Consider the following 10,900-nt stretch of genomic DNA (forward strand, 5'->3'; position numbering starts at 1 on the left):
GGCGCCCTTTACTCATTGTTAACACTAAATGAATAAATAAATAATGCATGAGTCATAGTGGTTTAATGCCTGAATTAATGCAGGATGTATCATGAATGCCTGTTGCTGACCATTAACAAATGATCAAGTCACTATGACTATATGAAGCAATGTTTTTTTTTTTTTTTAATTCAAACTGCTCATCAGATGCAAACATCTACATGTTGCATGACCCAATGGTCTTTATGTCATACACGCTAGGGGTGGAACATGAGGTTTTCAAATATTAAACATTAACGAAACATTAAGTAATCATTTGCAAATGAGTATACATGACATGACTTTAGAGGACACAAGTCCACATTTGTCATTGAAGTTAGAAATACACTGGAGTGGACTCAAAACAAAATTAATTGTCATGGAGCTGCACCTGATATTAGTGGGCGGTGGATATCCAGACTGTGTTCATACCATGACATGTACCAGTGTGCAGCATGTTGATGGGCCTGCAACTCTTTCCACTAAGAGTGAGAATAAACATTACTTAATGGATGATTAAGTGACTTATCACATAAAGTCATAATGGCTTAATCATTTATTAATGGTCAGCAACACCCTCCATTAATTCATGCATTAAATTATCATGACTCAGTTACTGTAGGTCAACCTTGACATGGGTATCTTGTCTACTAAATCACAAAAAACAACACTATTTGGATTGTTATGATTTATGATGATCATTCATTTATTTATGATCAAATGTCCATGTAAACACATGTGTTGGTAAGCCATGGTTTTAAAGAGTCTGTTCCCTCAAATCACAAAAAAACATATTTTCTGACTTACCTCCAGTGGCACACATCAGTACACTGGAGGTGAGTGGGATTTTGTACTGTTGTGCCCACAGAATCAAGAAATGAATTTGAAAATGTGAAAGGCAACCTGTCTCAGTGCCCTGGCTACTCTGGTTAATCCACTGTGAACAGTTTTCACTTTCTACCCTATGAAGGTATCAGACATCTTGACTCGTTATAGCAGGAAAAGCACAATTGTTACGAATAACATCAACAATGGCTCTGTTATATTCAAGTGTCCCAGTAAGCAACGACAGTGTGACGGCATGCACAATACCAGGACCCTGAAACTGAAGTAGCTAAATGGAATTTGGCCACCTATTTACACCTGTGCTTTTCCTACTGTGACAAGTCAAAGGTTCTCTTATGAAAAAGTCCTATGCTTTAAGCACCAAAAAAAAAAAAAATCCATTCACTTTCATAGCATTGACAGGGCAGCAAAAGTTTCAGAGGTGGACATGTGAAAACCTAAAGAACTAAAATCTGTTGAATGTTGTTTTGGGATTTGGGAACACTGACCCTTTAATCAAAGCTTCAACTTTGGTCACTAGAGGGCAGAAAACTCCAAAGCTCCTGACATATAATCACCTTATTAAGTTGTTATATCTAACGTTAGCTAGCAAATGGACATGAAACAACTTGTTGCTTGCCACCACACAAATGTAAGACCAGTAAGCCTTTATTATAACAGACATTTGACTTGTCATAGTTTAAAAAGCACAGGTGTAAATGATAAAACTAACAATGGCTGAATTCCATTTAGCTGCTTCAGTTTCAGGGTCCTGATATTGTGTATGCTGGCTCACTGTCACACTGTCATGACTCACTGGGACACTTGAACAGAACAGAGCCATTGTTAATGTTATTAGTAACACTTGTGCTCTTCTGGCTATGACAAGTCAAAAATATGTGAGAAATGGATATTTTCACTCTCCTTTTAGCACTGAAACAAAACAGAGGTAAAAACGATCAAGACCAATACAGAGTACCAGAGACTGTGGTCTGTACCTGCTAGCTGTTAGAATATCTCCACCAGCTACTCGCTAATTTGTCAGTCTGACATGTTTTGCTGGGAAGGTGGTTAGTTTATCTGAGCTTGTTTACTGAAAGCAGCTGCCTGCTGCAGCTGGAAACATGTTGAGACTGAACTATTTGCATGCTGTACATACAATGAGCCAAAACAGGCTAAAAAGATGCATTGAGCTGCAGAATTTGCTGATCATAATTTGCTGTGTCACTGCCAGTAACCCATTTCACAATCTTTAGATTACATGAGTCATATTTATAAAAATATATTGATTGATGCAGTTTTAAAAAGTTGCCAGTGTATCAGGTACAGGACTGTTGATGCTGACTTTGATCTAATCCTTCGATGGTAAAAATCCAGGCTAACTGTTTATTACAGTATTATAAATTTATAATAAACACTTTCAATATGCATATTACTATTGTATTTTTAAAGAACTTGATTAAACTTGGTTAACAGTCTGTTTGAGACCATGAGAGAGTTTTGTTAGGGTCCCTCTCTTTCTCATTTGTCCTGTCCTTTTGCGCTGTGTGGCCACTATAGCAGAAATGTCAAAACATGACTGACAAGAGCAGTTGTACATGAACAAAACTGTTCATAAAGCTGAATAAGATGTCAAGAGTGTACAATAAGTTTTATTATTATTAATGTTTGGGTTAATCATACAGCAAAGGAGGAAGACATACAAATCTATGCAATGCCAAGCGAGTGGTCTAAGAAGCAAAGTCATGCTTTATAATATCAAATAAATAAGCTGTTAATACAATAAATACATGAAAGATTAATAAGAGCCTTCTATAATGCAGGCTACTAGAAGTCGACTTCTGAAGGAAGTACTGAGAAAAGGTCTGTATAGAATCATTATAGCACACCTACAATAATAATCACTGGAACAAAACTGCCCCACACGTTTGTCTTCTGAGCAGCATATCTATAAGATACATAACAGAGGATGGCCTAACAAAATGGAGAACCAAGATCATTAATCCACCAGTTCACCAGGGCCTCCACATCTCCAGCATCCCCAGGTGGGAGCTGTGGAGCGCGGCTCTCTCCTGACGTCCAGCCACATGGCAGGTGGGCCCCTCCACCTGCAGCTGCCTCTCGGGCAAGGGGTCCCCTCTGAGGGGTGTGCTGGGGAGTCCTGTGCCTTGGCTGGCTGGAGGAGGGACATCATGTCTGGGTGTAGGCTGAAGAGGGTGCTCGTAGGTGGACCTGGGCAGGGACTTGAGGAGGTGGTTGAGCAGGCGAGAGCCGAGAGTTTTGTCCATCCAGTCACAGGTGAGGAGCATGTTGTGCACCTCGTGCATGCACTGGATGTATCCCGTGCTGTATTTCTGCTGGGCCTCCAGGCCTAATGTGGGGTCTGCAGGGGGAAAGAGAGGAGTGAGGTTACATGTGTCATAGCAGCCTCTACTGGTGACTGCACAACCTGCGTCCAGTAAGCCAGCTTCAAATAAAGCTTTCCCATCAAGAAACTGCTCAGTACCACAGAATCTTTCACAACTGACCAATAAACATTTATACTACACTATTAAAAACAATGTATCCACAAACACTCCTCTAAGCATCATTTCACAGCTGATCACGTTTACACACTTCTATGGTGATGACATATTCATGTGCTGATGCTGCCCTCTGCTGCCTAATGCCATCTTCCTCAAGGCATCTCAAATTATTTCATGTGAAGGATCTCAGGCGTTCATCAGATCATGAATCCCAACTTGCACCCCAAAAAACCACATTAAGTTACATAGATAACAGCCAGCATTATATAGTTGAATTCAAACTATAAATAAAAGTAATCTTGCATTAGATACGTATGTGACACACAAAGACATGTACACAGAGCCAAGTTCCTTACCGTGGAGTTTATTGCTCTGGATGTTTTGCAGATGTTTCACTGTCATCTCCAGAATATCAGCTTTCTCCAGTTTTGATTGCTGTTGAGAGAGGAGCATTTTTGACGTTAATTTGATTCAGCCTCCATTGTTTACTTGGAGAGGAGATGAGACACGTGAGGAAATACTCACATCAAGTCTGAACGCTCCGATCACAGTTTCTTTCAGCTGATCCAAACAATTGTTTATCCTCTCCCGTCGTTTCCTCTCAATAAGCGGCTTTCTCAACTGTTAAAGGTAAAAATAATAATAATAATGCTCGGTTAAAGGCAGCCAAGACGCTGAGGCACCATAGTGGAGCACAGAAGGTGGTGAATATAACATAAATGAGAAGATGATCCGTAGTATATCCAAGTGTAAAATACCTTTCTCTCCTCCTTGGCACTGGGATGTTTTCCCACATTGTGCGCCATAGATGAAGCAGTCATGTTTTTCTCGGGTTTCTGTGCGCTTGTGTCTCTTCTCCTCTGGATCTCAGCGCGTCTCTAGGGCCCTCGGCGCGGCGCGGCCCTCTTATTTATAGGGCGCAATTAGCATGTGAATGCTCCAACTCTTTGGCTGTGGGATTTTCCCACACACGGGGTCCCATCAGTCAAGACTGACAGGTCACTGGCTCCATTCAATAACCGAGAGACCCGGCCTAGAAAAAAAAAAATACTCACAAGCGACAGATGTCCAGCCTGAAACCATGCACTACCCTCCCTCCCCAGCCTCCACACAACAAAAAAACTGCAGTTTCCTCTTCTCCCAGGGATGAACAAGAGTGTGCAGTTACCGTGCTTTACTCCGGGGAGCCCCTCGCCCATTCTTCTCAGGAGCAACGTTACAATACCTGCAAAAAGGCCAAACCTATTTCCTCAAAGCTCACAGGAAGACACAATAGGATGACAAATCACCAGAGAATATATCTGCCCAATGTCTACCTGTATGGAAGATGAGATCCATTTTAAAGACATTCATCTCAAATTATTTGTATCAGCTATTATTTAAATCCTGATTCTTAAATCCCATTCGTCGTAATGATATCAAAACTTTTGCTCAGCAGCTGGCTGCAGCAGGAGAGACTGCAGCACACATCTCTTCTCTTTTAAAAATAGATGGACATGTCGGCTGTTTGTCTAAAGAAACACATCTTGCAGCGTATTTAGCTGGCTTTGATCACACTCCGTGTTTTCAAGTGTCAGACATCTGCTGTTAACTGTTAGCGAGCAGATGTCAGATTGACCAGATGTCCCCCCACCTTTGGGTCCCTTAAAGCGGAGGCCCTTGTTTTAGAGCCACGCGACTGCCAGGCGAATGCCGGGTCGTGGGAACCGCAGGCGAACAAAGGCGACTATTCATCCAAACCTAACCAGCATGAAGAGAGTAATAACGCCCAGAGAGGGTGGACAGTCCGGCCAGTGGGGAGGAGGAGGATGCGGTCGGAGGCTTAGGCAGGTAACCAGTGCCTCAGGCAGGTGTAGGTGTCAACTTCTTCTTTGTAGCCATTACCATGGGAAACGCCGTCAACTAATTAACTCTGAATGTCAGTCTTTGTTTTTACTGTCATCAGTGCTGTCAAAAATACCACTTCGAAAGATTATTTGTGTCTAATATGTATCTTTTACAACAGAAAAGTTAAATTAACTTGTTAAAATTCTTCTATTACTTCTACCCCCTCACCAAAAAATCCAGAATCTATGAATATGCAAATATATTTCATGACAAAAGTTTTACTGCTAGGCACAAGTTAGTTCCTGCTTCACTGAAAAGTCCAGTCAAAATATCTGCACATACATCATTCTGCACAGAGAAGCTCATCTCAAGTGCAGTAACAACAAGCAAAACAATTTTTTGATTGTAGTGGGACTTTAATATGCCTTAACCAGCACTAGTGGGATGTGCTTCTAACAGTATCAGAGATAATTTATGCTGCAAATAAATTTGTGTTTGTGAAAATGTCAGATATCACAGAATGTTTCCGTTAAAAGAGAAGAAGGAATATTTAGTGATATACCACTTCACAAAAGACACAAATGATATAAAACAGTAAAAGATAAAGATTATTGAAATGTATGATAAGCAAATTTGAATAATCTTTACAAAACAGTAATTTTGTTTTCTAAATAATGGGTGTGTTGTATTCCAACACAACACAGTGAAGACTAAATTTATAAGACATGACCAAACTATGTGCTGTAGTGTTCTGTACAATGTGGGAAGAAAATGATCAGCATAATGATCTCATAATGTACTGCTGCTATACAACACCTGCAGTAACTGCATGCTCATTACTGTCAAGGGCCAAAAACCAACAACTATCTGACCTCAAACTGACAAGCCAAGTAAAATAATAAAGCAGAACAAAGTACAATTATATATAATGAATAAAAATGCTATGAATTTAAACACAAAAATCAAAGGGAAATGAGAGTATGGTGGTGAGTGTGTGTATGTGTGCCGTGAAACAAAGTCATCATAAAATTTGCTTACTCTCAAAGTTCTTTAATTTTTTTAACCTGAAAGATATAACAAGTACTGCACTATTGTTTGCTATCAACCATGAACAAAACTAAGTCCAACACACTTTAATGCTAAAGAAAAAATTTATTACATGAAAAACATCCAACTCTGCTAAAAGTAAAATGAGACTTTTCCTGATCAAGGGGAAGGATCCCCATGATGTACTGTATTTCTGAAGCAGGCTAGATATTAATTCTTATGAACTAATAACAAAAACTTCATCAAAAATAATGGAAGCATGGAAAAATAAAATCACAATTTGAAGACGTATCAGCACTTCTTCTTCTCTTTTTCCTCTTCTGCTTCTGTTGAATGGAAGATCTTTCCATCAGGCTGCACCATCCATCTCAGTTTGACTTGTTGACCCAGGCCGTGGTCCTTCAGTCTCTGGTTGAACTGACCAGAAAAAATCTTTGTAATTTCATAGGAACTAAGAGTGTACAGTCACGCTATAGCAGCTGTATAAGGCTTTACGTAGGCACAGCAGTGCTTTTAGCTAGAGGTTAACATGAGCATGGCAACATTCACTCAAGGAAAATGCTAAAAAACTGAGCAGGTACAGTATGTTTGCCATGTTTACCATGTTCATCATGTTTATCATGTTCACCAACTTAGTTTAGCATGTTAGCACACTAACATTTAATACCTGAAATACAAATGTCAGCCTCATGGTGGATGAAATGTCATTGGATCACCAGTCATCTTCATCCTCTTGGAAACATGAATATCTGGACAACATTTAATGACAATCTATCCAATAGTTGTAGAAAAAATTTGATCTGGATGAAAGTGTTGGACTGAGCGACTGACATTGCCATCACTAGAGCCACACAGCTAGTGTGTGACTAACAAAGACTCTGTGGTAGACAGCAATGCATGCTGCTCACCCCACAAATGAAAATTCTACACATACTGTAGTAGCTGAGAGGTCAAACACATATCAGTGAAGAAATATATCCACTTATTGTCCAAGAGGCCAAAAAAATGCTTAACATACTAAAATGCAAATAATTCTTCTGCATTATATTCAACATCATTCATTACCTGCTGCAAGATGGAGTCCTGCATCTCTTCCAGGTCCACTGAGGGGTCAGATTTTCTCAGAATCACCTTCACAGTCCGCTTGAGCACTGCATATTCTGGGATAGAAATATTGAAATCATATTATGTTTATGTGGTAAACTGTAAAATTGAAAGCCATGCCACAAACAGGTTTTGAACATACTGACTTAACTATAGATCATAACTCACCACTGCACACAAAAGCATATGTGTTGTTACAAAGCCTTGCATTCCATTTACTGTGAGTTGTAGTCACACAGGAATCTATGATTTTATCTGGTTGACCCCAATTCCAGCTACTGAATGAAGTCATCTGCATCCGCTGACCATCTGACCACTTCCAAGACTCTCTATACAGGCCGATCCACGCATAATTATCCACCAGCCTACGGATTTCTTCATTCTCAGTTGAGTTCCTCACACTGGCAAGGTCTGTGTAGTTCGCCCTGCAGTACCTCTGAGCGTCAGTCCAAGTCATGAGAGTTTTTACATAGATGAATCTAGTCTTTGAAAATTCTGTAAAATAAAAGTCATGATGTAGAAATCTCAAGTAATTTCATTCATACAATAACCAAGAACAGCGAAACAAGACTAAGAGTTTACAACTGCTGGTGGTGGAAGGCTGTTACTATAGGCACAGTGTTGCTTTGAGCTAAATGCTAATGTCAGTATACTAACATGATTAGAAAGACGATGCTAACATGCTGATTAGCAGGTATAATGTTTACCATGTTCACTATACTAGTTTTGCATGTTAGGATTCTAAAATTTACAACATTTACTTATTAGCACTAAATACAAAGCACAGCTGAGACTGATGGGATTGTCATTAATTTTGCAAATCGTAAGTTGAAGTATTTGACAAACTGATATTTGGACCTGGTGGTGGTGCAATATGAAAAGTGCAATTCAGCCTGAGACGGACATGAATATCTGCACTAAAGTTCATATAAACCATCAAATAGTTGTCAAGATATTTCACTCAAAACCATAAATGTCAACTTCAGAGTGGCTTTAGAGGAAAAATCAGGGGATCACCAAAGTCTGTAAGATTCATCCTCTGGGGACCATGAATGTCAGTCCAAAACTCCATGGCAAACCATCCAATAGTTGTTGAGATATATCAGTATGGACCAATGCTGGTCCGACAGTCCTACATTGCCATCCCCAGATCCATGTTGCTTGCATGGCTAAAAATGTTGCCATGCTGGTTTACAGAGTATACAGTGACTTGTTTAAAGCTGTAGTATTTAGCCAACACTGACTAGTCTGTACATTGAAAGAGAGAAGGGGCATGACACATTACAGCATCAGTAAGTAATCACTCATGCATAAATTAACATGAACTATTTGGTCCATTTAAAGACAGACTTTAGCTTACAAGGTGAACATGTCACACAGCAATTAACAAACACAGATATAGATATAGATATAGCTATTTTCCCCAAATAGATGACAATGGCTTTTGGGATTTTTTTTTACCTGAATTAGTATAAGCTATTGAAGGTGATAATAATGATCATAATGAATACTGTACTTTGACTCATTTTGTTTTTCTCCTCTTACCATCGTAGCAGACGAATGTGCGTTTGGAATCACACCAATAATCCGACCATCCACCATCAGTTCCAATGTCAGCACACATAAATTTTCCGTGAAAGGCATTGGGCTCCCAAGCGGCCCACAACCTGAGCTCAGCCTCTCCTTCTCTGTAAAATCCCTTCCTGTCCAGAGACCACTTCCAGTTGTTAAAATCACCATACAGACCTATCCAGACTTCATCCTCAGAACCCCATAATATGTGACTCAGCCTGATCATGACTTCCTCGCTGTTTATGGTAACCAGGTCTGTGTACTTCTCCCTGCAGTAACGCTGGGCTTCAGTCCAGTTCTTTGCATCTTTAACAAGGTGGTAAAGTTGATACGAGCATAAGGGGAGGATACACAGTCCTGTGATAATGACAATGATGTTACATTTCATGAAATAGTTGAATTTAATGAGCTCAGTTGTTCAATGAAGCCTCTATTTAAACAAATACATGTTTATTATTATATCCATTTATCTATCATGTAGCCTGTGATACAGTGAAAGATACGGTACAGTCTACATTTGGACAGTGACACAGTTGTTTTGGGTTGGATCTGTACTCTGTACAGAATTATAAATGAGGGTCATGGGTGATGTAATTGCTGCAGTGTTAACACCGCATAGTATATAAAAACATTCACAAGTTCAGCTCAAAATTTTGTGCATATTTGTGAATGAGGCTTTTTCTTTTATTTGAAATCCAATATGCTGGAATACAGAGCTAAAACAATGGAAACTGTGTCATTTTCCAAATAATTAGACCAGATTTATTTGGAAAAGGAATGGATATCGTTTCAAACCCTTAAATGTACACAAACATGTGAAAATGATAGATTTGATTTCATGCAGTGGTTGTATTGAGTAACTCAGTTGCACTACTTGATTGTTGCCTGGTTTGCTTCAAACTTTCATATTTGTCAGTCAAGAAAAAAATTAGCCAACATCAACTAAAAAGCAAATTGTGACTCAAATTTGAATCTTTACTTCAGTTAGAATTCTTAAACTAAAAAAAAATCTAAATTACACTCACCTGATAAGACCATGAAGATGCTTCCCACCATGATGTATAATGTTCCAGCTAGCCTTCAAAATCAAATAGTAACTAGTAAGACTTAATCAAACCAGAAGACACCAGTTTGAAAATGTTTTTGGAACAGACTATAATAATTTTACTCTTGTTTTCTGATAAGACAAAAAGTAACAGAGAGACAAAATTCATATTATTCAAATAATACTTATACAGTGAACTGTAAAAGTGCACCCTCACATTATCATAATCTGAGAGAAGTAAGTGTAAACTCTCTTTATCTAATGTCTAATGCATAATTTTGAAGAACTGATGCCATACCCTGGTTGTGTAAAAAGTACAAATCAACTTTTGCTCACTCCAGTCTTGTAGTCTGTGTTGGCAGTACGGACGAAATGTCAGCATAATATACGGTAAATACACCTAGTGTCAGTCAGATCAATGCAACTCTCAAATAAACCTGCGTGGAAGCTGACAAAGAGCATGACTGTGTAGTGGTTAACTCCCTCCCTCTGGTCATGAAATGACATAATATTACAATTATCTCTGTGATTCTGATGATAAAATAAGGTACAGATCAAGTATTCAAAACCATGTAAAACAAAAATCCAAAAGCCTATATTTTGCATGTGGTTCTGTTTTGCATGAGGAAAAAGTAAATATACGAAGGCGGCAACTATATCTTATTTGCATTGTACTATATATCAAGAGTTGCAGAATATATCAATGTACTGCAACTATCAACAATATTCACAAAAAAAGACTTAAACATAAAAACATACATAAAGGAGATCAATAATAATTTTTTAAACTCAAAACAAATACACAATTTTAAATTTTGGCTTGATCTAAACACCTTGTGTCAAAATTTATCTTTAAAGATTACAGTCTTAAAAGTAAAACTAGAATTGACAATGCTTACATGATGCACATTTAATTGAATTATCACAATGTGCCTGT

At 38.7% G+C, this 10,900-nt stretch overlaps 2 protein-coding genes across 3 annotated transcripts; both read right to left on the reverse strand.

The window, feature by feature from the left end:
* Positions 1-2,479: 2,479 nt before the first annotated feature.
* On the reverse strand, positions 2,480-4,589 carry her8.2 (hairy-related 8.2). The gene is made up of 4 exons (XM_067594056.1): positions 4,127-4,589; positions 3,894-3,989; positions 3,725-3,803; positions 2,480-3,226 (listed from the first exon to the last, which is right to left on the reverse strand). Exons 1-4 carry the CDS (start codon positions 4,187-4,189, stop codon positions 2,856-2,858), a joined length of 609 nt encoding a protein of 202 aa, XP_067450157.1. The 5' UTR covers positions 4,190-4,589; the 3' UTR covers positions 2,480-2,855.
* A 921-nt stretch (positions 4,590-5,510) lies between these two features.
* LOC137185725 (C-type mannose receptor 2-like) lies at positions 5,511-10,036 on the reverse strand. Of its 2 annotated transcripts, XR_010928903.1 has the most exons (6): positions 9,944-10,036; positions 8,892-9,275; positions 7,515-7,841; positions 7,308-7,402; positions 6,910-6,991; positions 5,511-6,659 (listed from the first exon to the last, which is right to left on the reverse strand). XR_010928903.1 is itself a non-coding variant. In XM_067594055.1 (5 exons), exons 1-5 carry the CDS (start codon positions 9,972-9,974, stop codon positions 6,534-6,536), a joined length of 963 nt encoding a protein of 320 aa, XP_067450156.1. In that variant the 5' UTR covers positions 9,975-10,036; the 3' UTR covers positions 5,511-6,533. The 2 variants fall into 2 exon arrangements, 1 of the variants encoding a protein (XP_067450156.1); XM_067594055.1 differs by lacking the exon at positions 6,910-6,991.
* Positions 10,037-10,900: the final 864 nt, after the last annotated feature.

Source organism: Thunnus thynnus, chromosome 7 (assembly GCF_963924715.1).
Source record: "Thunnus thynnus chromosome 7, fThuThy2.1, whole genome shotgun sequence".
In the NCBI taxonomy this organism is placed as follows: domain Eukaryota; kingdom Metazoa; phylum Chordata; class Actinopteri; order Scombriformes; family Scombridae; genus Thunnus; species Thunnus thynnus.

Excerpts from the sequence above, each read along its gene's own strand:
- LOC137185725 (XM_067594055.1), bottom strand. The coding sequence starts at position 9,974 with ATGGTGGGAAGCATCTTCATGGTCTTATCAG. Across the intron at positions 9,276-9,943 it reads CATCTTCATGGTCTTATCAG|GACTGTGTATCCTCCCCTTA; the intron begins GTGAGTGTAATT and ends TCATTATCACAG. Across the intron at positions 7,842-8,891 it reads CACATTCGTCTGCTACGATG|AATTTTCAAAGACTAGATTC; the intron begins GTAAGAGGAGAA and ends TTTATTTTACAG.
- her8.2 (XM_067594056.1), bottom strand. The coding sequence starts at position 4,189 with ATGACTGCTTCATCTATGGCGCACAATGTGGGAAAACATCCCAGTGCC. Across the intron at positions 3,804-3,893 it reads TCGGAGCGTTCAGACTTGAT|CAATCAAAACTGGAGAAAGC; the intron begins GTGAGTATTTCC and ends CTCTCTCAACAG. Across the intron at positions 3,227-3,724 it reads CCAGAGCAATAAACTCCACG|ACCCCACATTAGGCCTGGAG; the intron begins GTAAGGAACTTG and ends TTCCCCCTGCAG.